Below are 25,108 nucleotides of genomic sequence, written 5' to 3' on the forward strand. Positions count from 1 at the left end.
TAATAATAAATAATAAACATCATCTGGCCAAGCACAAGTAAACTCAGTCCAGAAGTCAACATACAAAAATCACAGAATATATTTCATAAATTATAAATCAAGATCATAAACCTTGTTAATAATAGAATTTCCACCCCCATAGTCATTATGATTAAGTGACTTTTTAATCTGAAAATCAGACTGAATCCATAAAACACTAATTCTTAGTTCTTAATTATGTTTCATAATTTTAATACACGACTAAGCAGAACATTTTTTTTTCTTCTTCTTCTTCTTGAGATTTCTTAGCTTCCTCAGACCCCATGTCTTAGCTATTTCCAAGTGATCTGGGGAGAGGGTGAGACTTGGCATCCAGCCCCGGCAGGAGGAACCTAGACAGCTTCAGGACACAGGTATCGTGTGAATAGTCTCGCAACACCTCACATTTTCAGGCTGCTTTCCTCCCTGCTCTTCCAGGCCCTTCAGTGAGATCTGTAATCTCGCTTCAAGTAGAAAATGCCCTCTGTTTCTCTTTATTACCACTGCCTGCCGCTCAATAGACCCTCAAGGTGACTTGCAGGACACAGGAGCTGGCTGTGTTTGCTCACAGAGTTATGGCTGGGTCCTTAACATGTCATCTAGCATTTGTATTTTTTCCTTTTCTGCCTCCCACCTCTCTGGCCACCTTCACTTTATGGGGTTAGGATTCCTCCTTCCAGTATAGCATAGGGTTTTATTTTGCAGAACGTTTGGTCAAGAATTACATGCATTTATATCTATTGCCCTTCAACTTGGCTTCTTGCCAACAGCCTGCTTCCGTCCTGAAGGGATGGATGCAGATAATCCTTATGAAGGATAGCTAGGATTTTTTTTTTTCAGCCATTTGTCTCTGTGTTAAGGCTTTGACTCTCATCAAATTTACCTGGGACGTTAATCTCATCAGCTTGTGCTTAAATGTGAACGTGAGGTTAAGCACAGTGTGAGCGTATGTCTAGCATGTGTAAAGCCCAGGGATAAATCATCAGAAGAAAAATCAGCTAGGTTTGTATGCTAGTAATTGCTTCATTGGGTCAACCATTTCTGGCTACTCTAGCCTAGTAGCTCTCCAGATGGAAGAGCTGACAAACCCACTTTGCCATCTCCACAAAACCAGCTGCCCTGGGGGCTGTCCACTTCTTCACAAGCTGTAATGCCCACCTCTGTGCCTAAGACAAAGCCGGTCATGGTAGTGTTTAAAATCTTTCTCATTCAGGAATTTTCTCATTCTATTTTGTGTATATTTCAGCTGCCAAACGAAATATGATATTTAGGGATTGGAAACCTAAACCCTTCCCAGATGGACAAAGAAGCAAAGGGACTTTTCCCACTTTCTTCTAAATGGGTGAGATGGTATCTTTTCTTTCTTTTTCTTTCAGGTAGAGGGGAAGAACTAAGACCTTCTTGGAAGTATCACTTTCTCTGTTCTGCTCCCACTAAGGCAGGAACTGTGAGTAGGACTGGAACATTAAAACTCTTAACTTCATGATCTAAATCCCATAGTAAATTGGCATGGATAATCTATGGCTGAGACAGAGTTATGGCAAATAACTCTTCTGGTGTTGAAATAAGACAAATAAACCCCACAGGGATCCTAAAGAGTGAGGACAGTTCCCATTGCAATTTGAGATTAAAAAAGGAAGTCAGACATTGAATTATGTCTCAAAGTGTCCTTGGATGTAGTTGAGGAACGCTACATTTATTTTTTCTTCTGTGAAACTAATGGTTGATTAATGCTATTTAAATCTACTGGCTACATGGCTATCTACTGGCCATTATGGTTGGATATTAAAGTAGAAAAGTAATATTGAAAATACACTTAGAAATGGGTAAAGAATGGGAGTGGATAGTTCAGAAGAAAGGACATTTGTCTTCTGGTTGCCGGTTGCACACAGACGAGGCCAGGTAAATGCTGTACCACTGACCTACATTCCCAGCAGAGGAAAAGAAACTCAAATAGCCTTTAAGTATCTGGAAAATGCTCAACTTTGATAATACTGCAATAATTTAATACATTAAAATGGACTAATAAATTGTCCTTTAACTAAAGGAATACAGATTAAAAGGTACTATGCGATTATCATTACTCATCAACTCAGCAGAAGGCTGTGGGGGAATTTTGAGAGGAATATCTTCTTGGTGGGAATGCAAACTTGTAATCCTTAAAGAGGGCATTTGAATAATCCCCATCAAATTCTAAATTCACATACTCTGACCAAACAACTCCACATCTAAGAACTGTGCATATGCTCACATAAAAGATGGATGTCGCCGGTGGTGGTGGTGCACACCTTTAATCCCAGCACTCGGGAGGCAGAGGCAGGTAGATCTCTGTGAGTTCGAGACCAGCCTGGTCTACAAGATCTAGTTCCATGACAGCCTCCAAAGCCACAGGGAAACCCTGTCTCAAACAAACAAACAAACAAACAAAAAAGATGGATGTGTAAAATAAGTTATAGTGTGTGGGGGGGGATTGGGGGCACATGCCTTTCATCCCAGCACTCTGGAGGCAGAGGCAGAGTGAGTTCCAAGACAGACTCCAAAGCTACAGAGATACCATGTCTTAAAAAACCAAACAACCAACCAAACCACCAAACAAAAAGTTATAGCTGTGTTAGGAAACTGATTCTGCTTAGCTAATAAACTTTGTGGTAATCTTGTAACATAATACTGTGTGTCATTAAAAAGAATGACATAACTTAGCAGTAAAAGGCACCTGCTGCCAAGCCTGACAACCTGAGTTCAAGTCCCAGAACCTACATGGTGGAAGGAGAGAACTGAATTCTGTCCTTTGACTTCTCACATACACATTATGGTACAACCTCACATACAGACAAATAAATAAATAAGAAAAAGACAATAAAGACTAAAGGAAGCTGGGCCTGGTGACAAAAACCCATAGTCCCAGATACTTGGAAGCTGAGGCAGGAGGATTGCCAGCCTGGGTTATGCAGAGTGAATTCCAAGACACACTGGGTAATTTAGTGATAATCAATCTCGAACTTTAAAAGCAAAAAGAGAGCTAGAGATACATTTCAATGGTAGAGCACTTGCTTAGCATGCATGTCATCCTGTCCCCTGTCTCCAGCACATGCAGGAAAGAAAGAAAAGAAGGAAGCTCTCTATTTTCTGAAATGAGGCCATTTCCAAAATGGAGTGTAGAGAAATGTGAGAAAACTCAAATTGTATTCCCTTAAGTTTTGTCTGCTAGACTTGTCTGTCATAATAATGATATGCATATAAATTCATATTCTTGTGCAGAGACTGTCTGGATAGACACACTGGAAGCCAGCTAATAGTGGTTGTCTTGAGGAGAGGTAATGGATGGCCAGGAGATACACTTTTACTCTATATTATCTGCTTCCTTTGTATTTTATTCACTGCACAAGCATCATGTGCCCCCAGATACACCAGTCATGTTTTGTTTGTTTGTTTGTTTGTTTGTTTTGTTTTTTCAAGACATGGTTTCTCTGTGTAGCTTTGGAGCCTATCCTGGCACTCGCTCTGGAGACCAGGCTGGCCTTGAACTCACAGAGATCTGCCTGCCTCTGCCTCCTGAGTGCTGGGATTAAAGGTGTGCACCACCAACGCCCGGCCTAAACCAGTCATGTTTTATCTTTTTCTATTTTGTTTTTGTTTTTACTTGATTAAAAAAAAACTATGCATATATGCAAAAGGTATAATACACACAGACAGACATTTGAAAGGAGCTTTGGTTCGCTTTGTGGGTAAACTATACTTTGTAGTTCCAAATCCCATGGCAACTGCATACATTTTTGTTTAAAAGCAAAGAAAATGTCTTTAAAGATTATACCTGAATGAGAACTATTAAGTAGCTGCCCACTGTAATGTGTTCATGAACTAACGACTCTGCTGCTTTGCTGGCGTGCGTGATTCCTGCCAGTCGGCACAATCTGCTTCCGGCTGCTTTCTCTGAGTTCTCTGCAGTAAAGGAATCTTCTGCATCACATAGAAGAATGTGTGCGAGAGCAGGCTAAGATCTGTGATATTTAAACTGTCCTTGAAATAAGAACAAAGTTGTGTAAGGATTAATGAGACTTGTTCTTCTGTTCTTTGTAATCTTCTAATTGCTGTGTGACCAATTTCACCAGTATGTTTTCCAAGAAATGCCTGATAACAGGAAACAGATGAATCAGAGTAACTCACTATACTAGTGCAAATATTTCCACTTGAAAGGACTAATCATTTTTTACTTAGGCACAAGGACTTCAGAGGGGATTGTATATTATGTTATTGCCTTCCTGTGTGTTCATGGTATGTTTCCTTATGGTATCATGATGTACCGATTTAGTTTTTTTTTCAGTTATTTATGTTAGTACACAAAGTTGTTTTATTATGACTTTTTGTTTGTTTTGGTTTTTGTTTGTTTTTGTTTTTTTAAGACAGGGTTTCTCTGTGGCTTTGGAGCCTCTCCTGGAACTCGCCCTGTAGACCAGGCAGGCCTCAAACTCACTGAGATCCACCTGTCTCTGCCTCCCGAGTGCTGGGACTAAAGCTGCACGCCACCACTGCTGGGCTTATTATGACATTTTTGTTTTGGTTTTGGTTTTGGTTTTTTGAGACAGGGTTTCTCTGTGTAGCTTTGGCACTCACTCTGGAGACCAGGCTGGCCTCGAACTCACAGAGATCTGCCTGCTTCTGCCTCCCGAGTGCTGGGATTAGAGGCGTGCGCCACCAACGCCCGGCTATTATGACATTTTTATACATGCACATTATAATACTTTGTTCTTACTCATTCTCTTGTCCCACTGCCCTCAAATGTGCCCTCTGTCCCCTTTGCCTGGTTCCAGAGTCCTTTTATCTCCCTTCAGGTCATATGTACTCCCTTGTCTCACACACCCCCTGAGGTCTCTTCTTCCTTTACATTATTTTAACATGGCCTGCTTTTTAAATCTCTTATGACTAATTTTGGAATGAAATCTACTTTCTCACATAACAGACTAATTACATCAGCTTGTTCTTTGCCGCTATTTGTTTGATAGATTTTTTCCATTCTTTGACTCTCAGTCTGTAGATGCTTTTACCAGGGGCTTGATGTGTTTCTTGTAGGCAATAGTTGTGTCTAGCTTTTTGTTTTGTTTCCTTTTGGAACAGTCTCATTGTAAAGCTCTGGCTGCCTTGGAATGAGCTATGTAGACCAGGCTGGCCTCCAACCACCTGCCTCTACTTCCCGATGGAATTAAAAGCATGCTCCACCAAGCTCTGCTTGGATCTAAAATCTTAATCTAATTAGCCAGCCTTGTCTCTTTATTGGTGAGTTGATGGCATTTACTTTTAAGGCTGCTCTTGGGAAATGGTTACTAATTCCTGTGATTGTGTTTTCCTGGATTCTTGGATTATTCGCCCCTGACTTTCCTCCATCAGACTTAGAGTTTGCTGATTTACTGTGTCATTCCTAATGTGTTCCTTTCTAGCTCTCATTTGTTCATCTGGCTCTGTCATGAAATGTATTCTTTCCTATGACTGAAATTCTCTTCCCTATCTGTATATTGCATTGGTTCTCAACTTCCCTGATGCTGCCACCCCATAATACAGTTCCTCATGTTGTGGTGACCCCCAACCATTAAATTATTTTGCTACTGTTATGAGTCACAATGTAAAATAGCTGTGTTTTCCAATGGTCTTAGACAACCCTTGGAAATGGGTCTTTTGACCCCTAAAGGGGTCTGGACCCACAGGCTGAGAACCATTGGTTTGTCAAATTCTCTTACGTCTTTTCTTCAGTGCAGGCTTAATGATCAAGAACAGCTCCAGTTCATACTTACCTGTAGTAATGTTAAAAGATCTCTTTGATGGATGTAGTAATTTTGGTTAGCAGTCAGGTACTTTTAAAGCTTAAAGTAACTCATTCCATGCTTTCTGAGCATTTATTCTGATGTCTCTGCTTTTGTCGGCAGATTGGCACTTTCCCCCTAGAGTTTTCAGTATTGCCTCTTTGCTTTATGTTTTTGACATCTTGACGATAATCTGTCATAGAGATATTCTCCTCACATCAAGTCTATTTGAGATTATAAATGCCTGTAATGTTTAAATGTCTACATGTTTCTCTAGATTTCGGGGTAGGGTTCTGCTATAATTTCATCGAACATATTCTTTGGTTTTGTGTTTGTTTATTTGCTTTGTTTTTTGTTTTTTGTTTTTTTTGAGACAGGGTTTCTCTGTAGGTTTGGAGACTGTCCTGGAACTCTCTTTGGAAACCAGGCTGGCCTCGAACTCACAGAGATTTGCCTGCCTCTGCCTCCCAAGTGCTGGAATTAAAGGCATGGTGTGCTACCACCTCTCGGTTTCCATTTTTATTACCTGTTTCGGTACCTTTAAGTTCTGTGGTTGAGGAGTCACATCACCTTATGTTTTCATATTTCTTGTGTTTCCATGTTGCAATTTTTTTTGTTTTGTTTTGTTTTTCAAGACAGGGTTTTTCTGTGGCTTTGGAGCCTGTCCTGGAACTAGCTCTTGTAGACCAGGCTGGTCTTAAACTCACAGAGATCTGGCTGCCTTTGCCTTCTGAGTGCTGGGATTAAAGGTGTGCACCACCACCACCCGGCTTCCATGTTGCAATTTAAATATCTGGTGATTTGTATATGGATTCCAGTTTTATTTAGGAATCTTATCGAGCAGCCTACTCAACTTGAAGTATCACTTAGAAGAAAACATACTGTCTGTGGAAGCCCCTTCTCCCTGTCCCTCCACACAACAGATTGAAGCTGTGTCCTCCTCACTTCTTGGTGTATCACCAACCTTGTTCTCTGCACTTTTCAGAGATTCTTTCCTTTTCTTTGTGGATTTCCAATGCTCTTTTTGGAATAGAGTCTGGTTTTTTGTTGTTGTTTTCTTTCTTTCTTTCTTTCTTTCTTTCTTTTTATTCCAACTCTCTTCTTTACTGGCACACAGAGGTGACTGCTAGTCTGCCATCTTACCCAGAAATCCTATTTGGTTTTGATTTTCGAGCCAATGTTTCTTTTTAAAGGTGGAAGACAAACTCATTTTGACAAGACTTAAAACCAGTCTCAGTATGCTATGTATTCTCTCACATATTCAACTGATCCTTTCCTAATCAAAATGAACAGAGAAATAGCATATGCTCTAGGGCAATGGATTCCTAATGGTGCCTAAGGGCCTGGCAGCTGAGGGAAAGGGCATTGTTAGGTGCCATTCACTATAAGAATAGCCTACAAGCTTCAAATGACAAAGTATAACCTGAAGACATTATGTCCAATACTTAACTTAGATATTGTATAACCTCCTTCTAGCATGCCCAGCCCAAAGTTCTGCAAGAGAAATAATAGGAACAGCATCTATTACACTGTTGTTCATAATCGGAAAGCCAGGTCTTTCTTTATAAAATTTCTCTGCAGAACAGTGTTTGTAACCATGCAGGTTGCAAGGGCACTTTTTTCTGGAAAGCAAGGGGCTCTTCTTTTGAAGATGTTACTTCATGGAAAGGGACTATTGGGCATTTCTGCAAAAGAATCTTCCAAAGACTTCTGCCAGTTCTTTGACTCAATCTTCAATTTTTCAGTAGGCTTGAAATTTTTCATAATAAACCATTAGGCAGGGAGCAATGGCAGTTTCTTTTCTCCAAGAAAAATTATGGCAACTCACATTTAAAATAACATTTCTCCCTTTTCCTGGCTACAGTTGCAAACATCTCCTGGTACTGCTCTGCATGAGGTAAGACAAGCATTTTGTCATCGGCTATTATTAGGGAGGGATTCTGAGTCACAGAGAAGCAAAGTGATTTTTCCAGCCTCAGAAATAAAGGGATGAAAACGAAGCTGACTGATGAGTGCATTATTTTAGGAAGAGGACACTGTGTTGGTGTAGCCTCGTTTTCCTGGACAATTACAATGGCTTCCTAATTGGTTTTCCTGCCCCCAGTTTCTCTACTCCCTGGAGTGTACTCATCCCTTCATTACCCGAATTATATTCTGAAATCATATCACATCCCCTTATAAATATCTCTGATGACTTCTCATGCCTTTCCTCCCATGTGTGAGTGTATATGGGGGGGGGGCATTTCAAGCTCAAACTCTTTCGCATGGCATCTAAAGTACATTTCAGGGTTCTAAGCTGCCTTGCCCATGTCCTTTGCCAGTTTCTTACCTCCCTACACTGTTCAGCTACACCCTAATGACCATGTATGTCTGTCGCTCCAGACTCCACCCCTGTGTCTGCCCTAGAGCACCTTCCTTTCCTCATGCTTGGGTGTTATGGTTTGGATCTTGAATATCTCTCAAAGGCTGTGTTTTGAAGGTTTGATTTTTAGTCTGGGGAGGTACTGGCAGATGGTGGAACCTTCAGGAAGTGGGGCTGAGCTGAGAAAGTTAGATCTCCGGAGGTGCACTTTTGAAAGAGATGATGGGAACCAATCCATTCCTTTCTCTCTTTGTTTCTTGGCCAACATGAGTGAGTGTTCTCTTCTGCTCCATGTTTCCCCATGGTGCTTGACTTCAATGTCAGGCCCAGAACCACAATGCTAGCCTCTTTAACTCTAGCTGCAAAATACAGTTCTCTTCTGGTGTTTTCTCACAGCAACAAAATGATAACACACTTGGGGATGGGAAAGGGAGAACTGTGCTTTTCCACAGGGATCCAGCTCAGATAGATGTTTCCCTGGGTCACTTCCCACTACCACTCCTACCTCCCCCTCAGCTCAGAGTAGAGGAAACACTTCCTCCTTTGTTCCCACACTACTTGTTTTCTATTGCAGTTACATTTTTTTAAAAATATATATTATGTTCTAGCTACTGAGTCATGTATTCAGCTTCCCCAATCAGGTTTCTGTTTTGTGATAACTTAACTTGAATGATCTCCTGTGCCACTGCAGTCATTTAAGTCCTAAAGATGTGTCTCATTCTCCAGGAACACTTGAAGTTGTTATCAAGGATGACTTCCTTTCAGGCAGACCAACAGCTAGATCTGAGTCCCATATTCCAGTCACCTGAATGAATTTAGAGAGCTGTGCCTTCAAAGGCAAGTGTCTTTTGTATAAAATTTGACATGGATGGGTACAGGGTAATATTTGATTCATCTTTCCAGTAAACCTTCAGGATAATTTCTGTACTCCATGACCTGAGCTGATAAATGAGAATCCCTTGGGTGGGATAGCTTGTGGAGCTTCTCAGAGTGTCATCCACTCATCCAAGCTCCTGCTTGCTACTAGGCTGCAATTTAGTTCCCTGGGTCCCTCTCTAGACTTTTGGAATAGAAGTTCTCTGGAGATCCAGGTATGGCAGTGCATGCCTTTAATTCCAGCCCTTGGGAGGTAGACGCAAGCAAATCTCCATAAGTTTGAGGCCAGCATGGTCTAATATCATAGTCTAGGCTGTCCAATGTTATATGGTAAGACCCTGTCTCCAACACACACACACACACACACACACACACACACACACACACACACACACATAAATAAATAAAAATAAAACAAAACAAAAAAAGTCAGAGTGTCTTTGGGGAAGTCCTAAGTATGGAACGGAAGCAAGCACTTACAGGTGTCTCCAGACATTTAATTGTGAGGCTCACTAATCCCTTGTTCATAGGAAGCCTCTGTCTAGGCAAGGAACTGAAGGGTTCCTTGAACGGGTGTCACAAATCCTTAGTTACTAGTTCTCAGGCCAGGTCACATATATTAGCATTTCCCCAGGTGCTTTGAAACAGTACCAGTGTCTGAAATTTTTTTTAGATCGACTAAGTCAGAGTCATGGGGCACCTCGACCTGAGCATCTCTACCTTTCAATAGTTTTGCTTCTGGGCTGGGCCTGGCAGAGTTCTACAATCTCAGATACTCACAAGCTTGAGGCAGGAGTACTGCAAGTTCAGTGCCTGCCAGGGTAAACTCGTGAGTGCAAGGCTAGTCCAGGCAACATAGTAAGACCTTGTCTCAAAATAGAAAAGTAAAAAGAGTTCTGAGGGCCTAACTCAGTGGAAGCATGCTTGCCTGCCATGCCCAAAGCCTTCAGTTTAATTGCCAGCACTGCAGAGAGAAAGGGCGGAGAGAAGAAGAAGGGAGGAAAGAAGAAAGAGAAGGGGAGGAAGAAGAGAAGGGAAGGAAGGGAAAAAAAAGAAGGAAGAAGTTGCTTCTGGGTCATTATGGTTTGTAAGGTAAATATCAGATTTTTCACGTCAAGTCTGGAGTTGTTTGTTTGTTTGTTTGAGACAGTTTCTCTGTGTTAGACCAAAAGATTGATGCTTGCCAGACATTTAGTAAAAATAATCTTGTAGTTGAACACATGTAAACATCGCTATAGCAACTGTGTGAGCAGGTGGATTGTTCACTCGGAGCTAGCTGTGAACCTCCACTGTAGCACAGTCTTCCTCACCCAGAAATGGAAGGTTTCTTCTGTCATACATGGGTGCCTTTCACACCCAGCTCTGAGCCGGCTCCTTTCATCTGACAAACTCCCTCAGGGCATGAAGTAAAGGGAGAGTGGAAATTCCCAGAGAATGAGAGTCCTTCCATGCCCAACTCACTGTCAGTGTGTGCTCCCATCAGGGATGCAAACTCAGAGTACCTGGAGACGATGGGTTCATGGCTCACCCAGTAGATTTCCAATCCCTATCTGGTAGAAGGAATGTCCTGTCTAGAGCAACAGGAGCAACTGGCAGTGATGGATAGAGCACCTGCCATTTCAGCAGGTGTGTTCTGGAAGACCTCTGGAGTGCAGTCTGAACTTGCGCTATCCTGGTTTACTCAGGCTTCTCCACATCTCACAAAGCTTTGCTAGGCATGGTGGTGCATACCTTTCATTTCAGCACTTAGAAGGCAAAGTCAGGTGGATCTTTGTGAGTTGAGGCCAGAGAGTTATACATAGCTAGTTCTAGGCCTACCTGGGGTACTTACTGAGATCCTGTCTCAAAAGAAAAAATCAAAGATTTGCTTCAGGACTGCTTGCCTCATCGATGGAAAGGAATGGGCAGAAGGAACCCAGCAATCAGCATCTTTTTTTGTTTTGTTTTGTTTTTTTGTTTTTCAAGACAGGGTTTCTCTGTATTGCTTTGGAGCCTATCCTGGCACTGGTTCTGGAGACCAGGCTGGCCTCGAACTCACGGAGATCCGCCTGCCTCTGCTTCCCAAGTTCTGGGATTAAAGGTGTGCACCACCAACGCCCGGCCAGCATCATTATTATTACTATTATTAGTATGTGTTCTGGTTGGGGGGTGCATGGTATAGCCCAGGTGCAGGTGAGAAGGCGACCTTTACAGGTGTCTTGAGATTCAACTCAGGTCATCAGGCTTGCATAGCAAGTGACTTTTTTTTTTTTAAACCTGCTGAACCATTTTGCTGCCCATCCTTCTTATTTTTTATTTTTTCTCTCAAATTTTACATAATTGGGTTTCCCCTATTTCTGGTGCTACAGTGTTTTTTATTATATGATCCTTTGGGGCAAGGCCAATAACACTTATGGAGATGAGCACACTGGAATGTGTGTGTGGGTGTGGGTGTGTGGGTGTATTAGTGAAAACAGGTAGCAGGCAATGAATTATTCTCCATTTAGGATTGCTACCCCCTTTACAAATATAACCCAGTGAGTAGTCCAGTAGAATAGTATTGCTATTTTACAGGCGGAGAATGGGAGCTATGGGGAGATGAAGTGATCTCCCTCAGAGTCACATGCTACAAAGTACCTGAAGTGTGACTAGAATCTAGGGTGATCTGACTCCAGAACTCCCAGTCTTGACCAGAAAGATACTATTTAACTAATTACATAGACAGTGCCATCTTACTAAATAATTCCCAAGATGCTGCAGTGTCTTATTTGGTTGGGTGCAGTACAAACTGACAAGGTTTCAAAGGGACTGGGATGTGAACTGGGTCCCTGACTTTGGCTTGGTGATTGTGAAACTTAAGTGATATACCTGCTTTGCATACTCATTGAGACAGATCAATTTTTTAATATTTATTTACTGGGGAGGTGGGGTGTGTGTGCCATGGCCCACATGTAGAGGTCAGAGGACAACTTGCAGGGGTCAGTTCTTTCTTTCTAACATGTGGGGTCTAGCTCTGGTGGTCACGTTTGAGGGCAAGTGCCCTTACCTGTTGAGCCTTCTTACTAGTCCAGTTATGATAGATTTAATATGTACAAATCTGGGCACAAATAAACTGTGACCATGACATTAGGTCATGATGTATCAAAACTTGACTCTGGGGGCTGGAGAGATGGCTCAGTGGTTAAGATCACTGGCCATTCTTCCAAAGGACTCCGGTTTAATTCCCAGCAGCAGCATGGCAGCTCATTGCCATCTGTAACTCCTCTTCCAGGGGATCTGATTGCCCCTTACAGACATACTTTCAGTCAAATCACCAATGTATATAAAGAAAGAAAGAAAGAAAGAAAAGACTTGACTCTGGCTGTAATGAATCCACCAGATGTCCGGAAGCAGCATTGCTTAGACTGAAATCTGGGGATTTCACCAGTGTGTTTGTGGGGTCTGGGGGCTCTGAGTTACATTTGAGAAGCCAAGGTAAAGCCTGAACACAGTCATGCCCATTGACTGCTGAGGGGTTTAAGTAGAGCTTTTCTGTCCCACAGCCACTGTCTAATAATCACTCAGAGGCTTAATATTACTTATAAATGCTTGGCCAATAGCTCAGGCGTGTTACTAGCTAACTCTTACACTTAATTAACCCATATTTCTATTTGTGCTTTGCCACATCGTGTACCTTTATTAGCATGGCATGTTTATCTCCTGCTCCCTCTGAGTGTCTGGAGGTAACTCCTGACTCTGCCCTTCTCCCCATCATCCTTAGTTTGGTCTCCCCACCTATACTTTCTGCCTGGCTACTTGCCAATCACTGTTTTATTAAGTCAGTTCAAGTGACAAATCTTTATACAGTGTACAAGGGAGTATTCCAAAGCAGAGGGAAAACAGGCTAGTGTGAAACACTACGTAATAGGTTCTCTTACACCAAGGCAGTATGTGTGCTTGCTGCTCATGCCCATGTCAATAAAGGAACATTAGATGAAAGGATAGTCATAAAGCCAATATAAGGATGCAAGGGGCAAATCCTCAGGACTCTACACACAGGGTGCATGCTGGGAATGACTCTAGAAGGAGGAGTACATGTATAGATGGCAGGGACCTTTGGACACAATTGGAGGGGCTGCCATTTCTTTTCAAAAAGAAAGCAAATGAGATAGAATAAATGTCAACTTCCTGGTGACTGCTTAACTATATACTTCTATATTCCCTAATTGGTGAAAATAAAGGGTAAAAGGGAAGAATTAGGTCTTTTTCTAATGGAAGGAATAGAACAAAATCATCTACAGAAATTCATATTATCTTTAAACAAATTTGCTTGCCAGAGACTGTCAGCTTCACAAGCATCTTCTAGATAAGGTCTCTGTGGAATCTGAAAGGTAAATCAACTGGTGTTGTGTCGGGTGAGGAGTAACAGAAATGTAGGAAAGCAGATGGTGCCTGTTACGTTGGCTAAGACCTGAAGTTCACCACATGGTAGTTTGCTTTTTCCTCTGATAGAATCCTTTTGGCAAGGTGTGAAGGCACCATCTTCTTTATAGGTGATGTCTGGCACCCATCCTCCCTTTATATGCTACAGACAGGAAACTGGCATTGCCACCTCCGTCTGGAAAGCCATTAAACTGCACTCAGGCTCTGTTGCTCCTCTGTGGAGTTCAGTTCCATGAAGATTATTGTGAGAAGTGGACTGACTGCAAACCAAGACCCACAGTTAGTTCAGATGGCTTACCCTAGTGGTACTGGTCCTGGGTGTAGGTGGAGTTTTCCTGTGCCACCAGCTGCTCCCAATTAATCACTCAGAAACTTAATATTAATTGTAAATGTTGATCAATAGTGCAGGCTTGTTAACTGCTAATTCTTACACTTTAAATTAACCCATATTTCTTATCTATGTTCTGCCACGTGTCTTGGTACCTTTTCTCAGCACAGCATGCTCATCTTGTTTCTCCCTGCATCTGCTGTCAATTCCTCTGACTCCACCCGTCTTCCTCCCAGCATCCTCAGTTTGATTGTCCCGCCTAACTTTATCTTGCCTTGCTATAGGCCAATTAGCTTCTTTATTAATCAGTGAGACTAATACATATTCACAGTGTACAGAGGATTATTCTACAGCACCTGGGGGCAACTTGAAGCTCTACCTCTGTGCATATGATCAGTGGGTCCTGTTTTTGATCCTTTAGGCTTCTTGGGTTCCCGTTTCTGCTGTTCAAGCATAACTTGCTATCTTTTCAGGCCCCCATTAGGAGAGACCTCAGGATGAATCTCATGCATTCTCCTATACCTTTATTTTAAATCAGATGATTTCAAACTGTACTCTTCAAATAGAGCTAGATTCCATTTTGAGCTTTAGCTGCTTTGAAAGCCATTGCCATTTTGAAGCCTCCCACCAGGAAATTGTAAATATATTACCTGCCTATATTTTAAGTCAGTGCTTCCAAAACACCCTCTTCCTGTTTGTTGAAAATCCGCTTAGCTATTTTCACATGTTGTGTTAATAAATGTCATAGTGTATCCAGAGAGATTACTCCAAGAAGATTAAAGGTCATGCTAACTCATCTGGGTCCCAGAAGTCCCAGGGCTCCTTCAAGTTTGCAGGAAAATTCCTGCAAAGCCACATTGCTTCTCCAAGGGCCAAAAGGAAATCTGTATACAAAAGACTTACTAACAACTTTTAGAAAGCTTTCTAAGGCAAAATACCTAGAGACATGAAGCAACTGTTGCTTAGTGCCTCCCTCGCCCCACAAACAAGGATCATAGAAAACAATTCAGGGGAGACAGGGGTTTATTTCAGCTTCCAATTCCAGGCACAGTGCATTATCTTGGGGGATGCCAAGGCAGGAATTTCAAACAGCTAGCCCCATGCCATTCACAGGCAAGAGGGGAGAGAAAGGAATGCATACATAGTCACTGATGCTTAGCTCAGTTTCTCCACTCATACACTTCAGGACCCTCTGGCTAGGGAATTGTGGGAATGGGGCTGTCCACAGGTGGCTGGGGCTTCTCACATCAATTAAATTTAATTAATACGATCGCCTCACAGATCTAGACATTCTAGACAATCTCTCATTGAGACTCTTTTTCCAGAGGACTCTCTGTTTTGTTAACAATTCATGTTAACTATCACAGTGCCTCTCTGTGCTTAGCAGAGTGAGTCTAAGATGACTTTCTGCATTTCTCTGCTTTTTCAAATAGTCTCCTGTGCTTGGGGGGAGGTGTGATTCAGTGGTAGAATACTTACTTAGCACACTCGAGGCCCTGATTTCAATACCCAGCACTATAATAAATAAATGAATAGCCTTCTACACATGAATGATATTTTAGAAAGAGACGAGAGACATCATTATCAAGGAAGCCTGTGGTCCTTCTCTTGGCTAGAGCCCTTCCTTTTCCTGGGAGCCTGAGCAGTCAAAAGGATGTGGGCAGACAAAGGGTCTCACCGAGCAGCAAGTCATCTTTATTTAAGAATAAAGGAGTGATTTAAAAGAAACATCATATTTGCAAGGCCTGTGGTAGTAAGTCTGTAATTCCAAACTCTGAAGAGGGAGGAAGAGATTTGCAAGTTCAAGCAAGGCCTGCATGGGCTATAGAATGAATTTAAGGCTAGCCCAAATAACTCAGCAAGAGTCTTGCAAAATAAATAATTTAAAAAGGACCTGGAAGTACTTCCCAAGAAATCTCTGGTAACACAAGGGGGGAAAAAAGCCGTACTTAGAGAACCCCTCTTCATGTCCTACATTTTTGAGTTGTCTCTTATCTCCATTGTCCTTTGAGTAAATACACATATTCCTAAAGGCCCTTTAAGCAAATATGCAGATTCACAACATCACACATTTCTGCATTCCCTTCCTTGCTTAGTTTTCTGCATAGCACTTCTACTTTCTTTTCTCTCTCTCTCTTTTTTTTTTTTTTTTGCTTTTTTGTTTTTGTTTTTTTGAGATGGGGTTTCCCTGTGGCTTTGGAGGCTGTTCTGGAACTAGCTCTTGTAGACCAGGCTGGTCTCAAACTCACAGAGATCTGCCTCCCAAGTGCTGGGATTAAAGGCGCGCGCCACCACTGCCTGGCAGCACTTCTACTTTCTAACATGGTATGTAATTATTTTATTTCTGGTCTCATGGGAATGTAAGCTGAAGGAAAGTAGGCTATTACTAATCTAAAAAAAATATATTTATTTTTGTGTGTATGTGGGTGTGAGGACACCTACACAGGTGAGCCAGATGACAATCTGAGATGTTGTTCCTTGGGACTACAGTTCACATTGCTTTTTGGGACGGGCCTAGAACTCACCACTAGGCTGGGCTGGGTGGCCATGTACTCCAGCGGTCTGCCTATCTCTACCTCCTTTGTCCTGGTACTACAGGTGTTGGTTTATTTTCCATTTATTTATTTTTTTGGGGTGGGAGGGTGTTCGAGACAGGGTTTCTCTACGGCTTTGGAGGCTGTCTTGGCACTAGCTCTTGTAGACCAGGCTGGTTTTGAACTCACAGAGATCTGCCTGCCTCTGCCTCCAGAGTGCTGGGAGTAAAGGTGTGTGCCACCACTGCCCAGCTTATTAGCTGGGTGGTGGAACACTCATTTTATCCCAGCACTTTGGAGTCAGAGGCAGGCAGATGTCCAAATTTAAGGCCTGACTGATTTACAGAGCAAGTTCCATCCAGGACTACACAGAGAAACCCTGTCTCAAAAAACAAACAACAAAACAAAGAAACAAACAAACAAAAAAACAAAACAAAACAAAAAACATGGGTTCTGGGGATTAAACTGAGAACCTCATATTTGTGAGAAAAGCAAACACTTTACCTAGTCATTCTTGTGTATTTCATTCACACTGCTTTGCTGGGACCTGGCGTTAGTGAAGAAATGAAGTGATGCCAGCAGATACTGAGTTGTGCTGCCTCAATATTGGCGAGGAATAGAAATAAGATCTGAACGCAGGTCCATGCTACCAGATAAGTAACTGCACCTGTGAGGGCTAGAATCTATGACACATAGGCCTAAAGGAAGAAAGAATGTAGTTCACTTTGGGAATGGTTAACTAGCGAAGAAAAACACCGGTGTGTAGAAGGGCAGAGAAATACCTTAACCTCCCTTGACATATGTGGAGTGTGTGCCAGCAGAACGTGTGGTCAAAATCCCAAAGGTTCAATTTAGCAACTTAAAATCTGTCTTAGCAGGAAATGGAAACTTAATGATCTTTGGACCTGGTCACCTTGGGTCTGACCTCCAGTCCTGAGCACATTCTTTGTTACCATATAGCTTCAGGCCAGTTCCTCAATCTTCATTATTCAATTTGTGCTAATTTTTCTGAAGACTGTCCAAAATTACTCAGGTTAACAGAAACAAGGCTGTGTCCGCCCTTTAGTTCTGTTCCATACACACTATTTCTTCTGTCTTGGTTTGGGGTAATGAAGCAAATTTTTAAAACGTAGCAGCAAGTAGTTAGACACAGGATCCACCCACCTAACATGGCTAAGGTGTCATTTGAGCCTGGGCGAGGACATCTCCTGTTTTATTAAACTGGAGTGAATTAACTGGTTTGGGCAGTTCTCGGAGGGGTTGGCTGCAAGTGAAAGAAACCCGGCAGGCTACCATGCAGGCTTCAAAGGGACTGTTTGGGTCAAAAAATAACTGATCCCCCCCCCAATAAAAACCTCCTAAAGGGCTCAAGCCATTTTGTATGTTAGCTCAGAACATACAAACACAGCTAACACCATCACACGCTTTTCATTGTGTCCATTTAACATTACAGCGGCCCTGCAAAATGCTAGGATGATGAGGAGAAAGAATGTAACTGAGTCCCAAAAGATTGGAACGGTCTAATTTCTTGGGGGAAGTGGGAGATAATTCGAACTCAGAAGCAGGTACGCGTGCCAAGGCTTTAACGATCACTCTTCCTAATATCAGGGGGCTTCACTTTAAGATTGGTCAAAAGAAACTCAACGTCCTTCCCTCTTCTGTTCGAAGCGTGAGACTCTCCCTTCACGTTTTCGCCGCAGAGCACTCCACTCTCCTGCTCCTAGCCTTTGGTCCCCACCGACTGAAACGTCTCGGGGTGGGAAAGCCTCTAACAGATGGGTAAGGATCCGGGGGCGTCAGCTGCAGAGCAGGCCTACCCCAGCAGGAATTGGAAGCCATCCAGTGAATTATGGGCGTTTTGTTCCCAGCACAGCCCAAAAAAGGCGCGGAGAGAGGATAGAGGCAACCCCCATTTTCATCAGAAGGCTCCTCCTGGGGCGCCTGCCTGCGGGAGTGCTCCAAAATTGACAACTTGGACCTTGAAGTCGCCCCGTTTAGCCCACATTTCCCAAACCCCGGAGGAGGAGGAGGAGGAGGGTGATTCACAATGCAAATTGCATTGCGGGTGACAGCAGGTAGGACCGGGATGCGCGGCGCCCGGCTGGGGAGACCCGGTGACCTTAGGCGCCCTCCGCGCCCCGGATTCGGGAAGGGCCGCAGCCCGCGCTTCCGCCTCCCGACTGCGGCCGGACAATGAGCGATTCCTTTCCGTGGGGCCGGGAGGGCAGACCGGATCGGGACCCGCGCCTTCCGCAGGGCCCGCCGCCGCCGCACACAGGTGGTTTTCCGTCCGGGAGGGGCGGCCTCGGCACTTTTATATAACAATAGAGCTGTGCGCGCCGGGAATGCGCCCTCGTCGCCGTCGCGGCCCCCGCCGGCCACGCCTCCATCCGGCTCCGGAGCCGCGCCGCCTCCGTCCTAAGTTGCCTGCGGGTGGTACGGGCAGCGGAGGTTGTCCTTGAAACTCCCCACCCTAACTTGGGAACCCAGGGGTCCAGACGCGGCCTCCTCTGGGTAAAGCTCTAAATCTGTACTAGTTTTCTCCCAAGGCGACAGTTCTGCGCTGGCCCTATAGGCGATCACGGGGTGGTCCCGGTGACCCCCTCCCCAGAGCGCCGGGGCTGTGGCCAGAAGCGCAGCGCGCAAGCGCGTTTGGAGCTTCTAGAGTGCTCTGTGCGGGGCTCCAGCACCGCTTAACCAAGGAGGGGTAGGGCACCGGCCTCGGTGTCCACAGCTGCCAGTCGCCGCTTTCACTTGCGTTCCCGCAGCCTGCAGGTCTTGCGGGAGGACTGCGCCTCGTCTCCCCGCTTGCGGGGATCCTTGGTGAAGCCAGACACTTAGGCTGGCTTGCCAGACCGGTTCCTCTTAGAAGGCAAACTTCGGCTCCCGGCCCCAAAGGAGCACGACTCCCCAGGCTCGGTGGGTGACCGGTGGTGGGGAGCAAGATCTTCGGAACAATGGCTTAGAATACCCCCACGCCACCAGAGCAAAAGAAAAGTGTAGGGCTACCCCCTCCCCCCCCAAAAAAAAAAGTTGAGAAAACTCGTGGTTGGGGAGCTTCTGGTTTTCTGGACAACCAAATGCTTGTTTGCTTACTTGCTTTAAAATGTTTCAACAAAACCCTAGTTTGTTTCGAAAGACTTTGGATTAGCATTTAACACTTCGTCGGGTCACTAAAGCCCAGGCAGTTCACCAGCCCCAACACAGCCTCGGCTAAAAGAACATGAGAACAAACAACTAGACTTTTAAAAGAGCCAAACAAATGCCACACATGATCTCAAGGAGGACGGGGAGAGGGGCTCTGGCGGGTCTAGAGTTTTAAGGGAATAAAAACAAAGGGGGGGGAGCCACCAAGTTTTATTAAAGCTAGTTTGAGAGAGCGCAAGCGTCGCGAAAAAGGGCTTTTGTAGTTGTTAATTGCACCACTGGTGCGCAAAGACTTCGACGCAAAGTGCGAACTCTCAACCGAAGGAAACACGAGACAACTGAAGTGCCCTGGTTTATCTGCCCTGCTCCTCCTCCACCACCGCCTCCTCTTCTTTCTCCTTCCTCCCGCCGAGCCCGCAGTTGCAGCTTGTTTGCACTGGGGCTTATCCGGAGCGGAAATTCCTTTCCGTTTTTGTGAATGACAAACTCATTAACAATTCATCAACACAACCTGTTCCAGCCGGCCCGTCCCCACGGCAACAGCCCCTTCCGCAGCGCTCTCATTGGCTGGCCGAGAGAATGTATCCATTGAGACGCTGGCTGTTTGTATCCATTGAGGAGCTGCCTCGCGCAGGGGGTGTGCTCTCGCCGAGTCCTGGGGACTGTGGGCAAACGGAGTCTTGAATCCAACCGGGTTGGATCTGAACTGCAGCCTCACAGGAAAGCAAGGGTTAGGAGCCGCTAGACTTTTTGTTTTGTTTTCTTTTTCCTCTCTCAGTGGCACGGAGTCCGAATTAATTGGATTTCATTCACTGAGGAGGAACAAAACTGGGTATCTTTTCAGAGAGATTCTAAGAGTGATCCCTGCAGCCCGGTGCAGAGGGACCACCGGCTTGGCTCCTGGGTCGCTTTCCCTAACCGCTAGCCTCGGCTTGGGAAAGGCGAGGCAGAATCGAACCCCGCTCCGAGAGCGGCAGCTTCGCGCAGCGTGCTTGGCCTATGCCTGCCTTGAGGGGCGTCTGCTAGGCACCCCGCCTTCTCCTGCAGCTCGACCCCCATGATAGATACGCTCAGACCCGTGCCCTTCGCGTCGGAAATGGCGATCAGCAAGACGGTGGCGTGGCTCAACGAGCAGCTGGAGCTGGGCAACGAACGGCTGCTGCTGATGGACTGCCGACCGCAGGAGCTGTACGAGTCGTCGCACATCGAAACGGCCATCAACGTGGCCATCCCGGGCATCATGCTGCGGCGTCTGCAGAAAGGCAACCTGCCGGTGCGCGCGCTCTTCACGCGCTGCGAGGACCGGGACCGCTTTACCAGACGCTGCGGCACCGACACCGTGGTGCTCTACGACGAGAACAGCAGCGACTGGAATGAGAACACAGGTGGCGAGTCGGTCCTCGGGCTGCTGCTCAAGAAACTCAAAGACGAGGGCTGCCGGGCGTTCTACCTGGAAGGTACGTTGTGCACCCAGGGTGCAGAACTCTCGGGTAAGGTTGCATGCTGGGGAAGCCGCCGGCGAGGTAGGGACCACGGCGTGCGTTCGGCTTAGGGAAGCTGGGCCCCCGTGGTAGCCTCCTTTCTGGTACTCCACCCCCCTCCGCCAAGGGTTCTGTATAACCAGGCACCTCTACGTTCCCCACGATTTCTTTGGTTCGATTTCAAATATCTGGAAAACTGGAAAGGTGGCTGGGGGTCGAAATATTAAGAAAAGTTATCATTTTGTGCATTTCCGGATTCAGATGAATTAAAGAGTTCGGGGGGGGGGGAGAGCAGCCGGTTGTGTTTCTAAAGGTGCATACTGAAGTCTCTTAGGACTGCAGGAGGTTCATTGGGCCTGTAGTGTTTCCTGCACCCAGCTGCGGTTCTCACAGGCTGAAAATTACTACTGCATCTCTGGTTACAAGATTGCTTTTCTTGTTCTGGCAGGTGGCTTCAGTAAGTTCCAGGCCGAGTTCTCCCTGCACTGCGAGACCAATCTAGACGGCTCGTGCAGCAGTAGCTCCCCGCCCTTGCCAGTGCTGGGTCTCGGGGGCCTGAGGATCAGCTCCGACTCTTCCTCAGACATTGAGTCTGACCTTGACCGAGACCCCAACAGTGCAACGGACTCGGATGGCAGCCCGCTGTCCAACAGCCAGCCTTCCTTCCCGGTGGAGATTTTGCCCTTCCTTTACCTGGGCTGTGCCAAGGACTCTACCAATTTGGACGTGTTGGAGGAGTTTGGCATCAAGTACATCTTGAATGTCACCCCCAATTTGCCCAACCTCTTTGAGAATGCAGGGGAGTTCAAATACAAGCAAATCCCTATTTCGGATCACTGGAGCCAAAACCTGTCCCAGTTTTTCCCTGAGGCCATCTCTTTCATAGGTGAGACTAATTTACAGTCATTCATAGAGTTGAAGATGATAATCTCTTTTCCTGCAAGCTATTTTGCTGGACTGCAGGTCTCTATTGTTCCTAGAGGGTTTTAAATTGTGGTTTACCTTTTTGCTAAAGGGAAACAGGGCCCTTTGACATAGCAGATCATGGGTCTGTTTGATGAAACATTAATTCGTACTTTTAAAAGGAGGCTGTTCCCAATCAGTGTTTTTATATGTTTCTAGACGAGGGTGTGAGTAAAGAGAAGCACTTCACTTTATTATAATTTTGAAAAAGACCCAGGAGTTATTTTAGGACACCCAAGTTAGTTGTTGGAAAGCAGTGTGAATACTGAATGTTACCCGGTTGAATGATACTGCAGTGTGCTTGCTGGTAACAGTGAGACTCTGGGTAACCTGATATCTAGCAGGAAGAACTGTGGGCTAGGAGCCTAAGAGAAGCGAATCTCCAGGCATTGTAGTGCATTTCCTATTACAAAGGAACTCATTTTCAGGCCATGTAGACATCCTGTTCCTCCTAATGGCTGTCCCCTGTGACTTCCCTCTCTTTTAAAATGCCTGAATACCTCCATTGTTAGCTGCACAACAGTTGGAGAATAATTTAATAGACCCTTGCAGTCTGCTTGTCTGTATGAGAGGCATTCAGGACCATATTGCAGGGTTTCTGGTATTCACATGCTGGGGCAAAGAATGTACACATTAAGGAGATTTTTGTTGGTAGAAACTTAATACAAAAGCTCTCTTTACAGGAAATATCTGAACTATGTCATTGTGTTTAGTGAACATGTTTATCTCAGTTATACATTTTCTGCTGCCTTCAGGGCTTAACTGCCACACACCGTTGTTTTTCATGTCCCTTCTTAATTCGTATTTTAGACTGAGCATTGGCAGAGGGTGTTCTTTTCAGTCTAGTGAGATCTTGCCTTTTTGTGTTCACAGATGAAGCCCGAGGCAAAAACTGTGGTGTCTTGGTGCATTGCTTGGCAGGCATCAGCCGCTCTGTCACCGTGACTGTTGCTTACCTCATGCAGAAGCTCAACCTGTCCATGAACGATGCTTATGACATTGTCAAGATGAAGAAGTCCAACATTTCGCCTAACTTCAACTTCATGGGCCAGTTGCTTGACTTTGAAAGGACACTGGGACTCAGCAGCCCCTGTGACAACCGTGTTCCAGCACAGCAGCTGTATTTCACCACTCCCTCCAACCAGAATGTCTACCAGGTGGACTCCCTGCAATCTACGTGAAAGGCACCCAACTTTCCTAGCTGGAAGTGTCCCGTTCCTTCAGCAGTTTCTCTTGGGCAGCAAACGAGCAGGCTGCTTTCTTTGTGTGTGGCCCCAGGTGTCAAAATGTCACCAGCTGTCTGTATTAGACAAGGTTGCCAAGTGCAAAATTGGTTATTACAGAGGGAGAGATTTGCTCCATTCATTCTTTTTGGAAGGACTGGACATGCTGTCTAGATCCAGGCAATGTGTTTGCTCCCATACCCCCCAGCCTACCCAAGCAGGGACTGGACATCCATCCAGATAAAAAGAGGGTAGGATCAAGAAGTAGGGTATGGGCATGTGTTCTTTAGGGCATTGTATGACTGTTTCCTGTTGCATCTGGAACTACGTATTGTCTTCAGTGAAGACAGACTCAACTTTGCGTATAGTGGAGCCAAAGAGATTTTAGCTCTGTATTTGTGGTATCGGTTTGGAAAACAAAAACAAAACTGATACTCTTATTTGATTATTGTAAATATTTGATCATAAATCACTTTACAGTGTTTGTTTGGCTTGTGTTTGTTTTTATCTTTGGGTATAAAAGAAGTCCAAAGGGAGAGAAGGAGCAGTGTGCCACTTCTTTTAAAACAAAAGGAGAAAAGGAAAGTTGTGCTCTTCTCTAATCCAAAGGGTATGTTTGCAGCATGCTTGACCTTATTGTACCAATTCTGATGACCTTTTCATGGATATTATCACTAAGACTTTGTTATGGTGCAGTCTTCGGTCTCTTTCATATATCTTGTGATTTTTTTTTTCCTTAATGTACTTTGACTCTGCCTTACCTTTGTAAATATTTGGCTTACATTGTCTCAAGGGGGGGTGGGTTGGATCTTGGAAAGACACCAAAATTGTGGGTTCACTTTTTTTTTTTAAACTTCAGCTGTGCTACACAGTATATTACCTCTGTACAAAATTCTTCAGGGAGCGTCACCTCAAATGCAATACTTATGGTTGGTTTCTTTCCTTTAAGAAAAATTATACAAAACTGGAAGTGTGTGTCTGTGTGTGTGTGAGCATGGGTACCCATTTGATAGGTGGGATGCGTTGGGCTGTGGAGAAGGGATAGTTAAGTTGCTTCATGATGTTCGTGGTGTAAAGTTTTGAGCTGGAATTTATTATAAGAATGTAAAACCTTAAATTATTAATAAATAACTATTTTGGCTATTGAGTGTGTTTTTATTTTAAATATCTCCTCAGTATGCGAAGTAACGAACACATTGAAGTAGTGGGGACTGATGAAGCTTGTAGTGATAGCCAAGGCAGGGTTTTTGTAAGGTTTGGCTATCTATAAATTGCCGAAAGAAGGCTGTGCCAGGATAATGGCAGCCACGTATTCTGTCCTGCAAGATCCTCCCCTCCATACTCCTTTGGCATGCTAGGAAGGACATAGGGATAATCATTTTTTTCCAGGCTGTCTGGTTCTGAAAAGTTGTCTGAGCACAAGCTAGAATGGGCCTCCTTCCCTATTTCAAGTGCATGACATTCTAATGGTTTGTGGACTTGCAAGGGGTTTGAAGTGTTTGGATGCTCACTCGGGAGGAAATCTTGCTCTCCCAATTCCCGACTGCTATTGTGTTTAGCTGCATTAGAATGTAGGCCAGAGGCCTCCACTGAACCTCCTTTATGGGTTTCCTTCTGAGCAAAGGGCTGCATATCATGTCTTTTTTTTTTCTTTTGGGAGGCCCTTTTCTGATCTTGTAAGTACGTAAACCACAGGTAAAAGGCATGCGTATTAGAATCAAAAGTGCTAGGACATGTATTTTGGGATCTCACATCTGAACTCCATTTTGAAAAGGGAAAAGGAGCTTTTGACACAGGCAGCACTGGAGACTTCAGTCAGGCTACTTGGCAGACTACGTCACTGGCAAGTGGCTTTCATTCTATAAGCAATTGTCAACCTGTCTGGGAGAGATTCTTTTTAAGCGACTAAATACAAGAAAACCAAGCTGCAGAAAAATAACCAAGTCAGGCTCCTCTTTGGTTGTCCCAAGTCAGCAGGAACCC

General features: G+C 44.5%; 1 protein-coding gene across 2 annotated transcripts; it reads left to right on the plus strand.

Moving 5' to 3' along the window:
- Positions 1–19,644: 19,644 nt before the first annotated feature.
- On the plus strand, positions 19,645–24,272 carry Dusp6 (dual specificity phosphatase 6). 2 transcript variants are annotated; one of them, XM_027394140.2, is made up of 3 exons: positions 19,653–20,915; positions 21,388–21,825; positions 22,776–24,272. In XM_027394140.2, exons 1-3 carry the CDS (start codon positions 20,516–20,518, stop codon positions 23,081–23,083), a joined length of 1,146 nt encoding a protein of 381 aa, XP_027249941.1. In that variant the 5' UTR covers positions 19,653–20,515; the 3' UTR covers positions 23,084–24,272. The 2 variants fall into 2 exon arrangements, with proteins under 2 accessions (XP_027249942.1, XP_027249941.1); XM_027394141.2 differs by lacking the exon at positions 21,388–21,825 and having other exon boundaries at positions 19,645–20,915.
- The last annotated feature ends 836 nt before the right edge of the window (positions 24,273–25,108 follow it).

Source organism: Cricetulus griseus (genome assembly GCF_003668045.3).
Source record: "Cricetulus griseus strain 17A/GY chromosome 1 unlocalized genomic scaffold, alternate assembly CriGri-PICRH-1.0 chr1_0, whole genome shotgun sequence".
NCBI lineage: Eukaryota > Metazoa > Chordata > Mammalia > Rodentia > Cricetidae > Cricetulus > Cricetulus griseus.

What these genes read in the sequence shown, in the direction of transcription:
- Dusp6 (XM_027394140.2), top strand. Translation starts at nt 20,516, where the DNA reads ATGATAGATACGCTCAGACCCGTGCCCTTCGCGTCGGAAATGGCGATC. An exon ending in CCGGGCGTTCTACCTGGAAG is followed by an intron (nt 20,916 to 21,387) that starts GTACGTTGTGCA and finishes TTGTTCTGGCAG; the next exon opens with GTGGCTTCAGTAAGTTCCAG. An exon ending in TGAGGCCATCTCTTTCATAG is followed by an intron (nt 21,826 to 22,775) that starts GTGAGACTAATT and finishes TTGTGTTCACAG; the next exon opens with ATGAAGCCCGAGGCAAAAAC.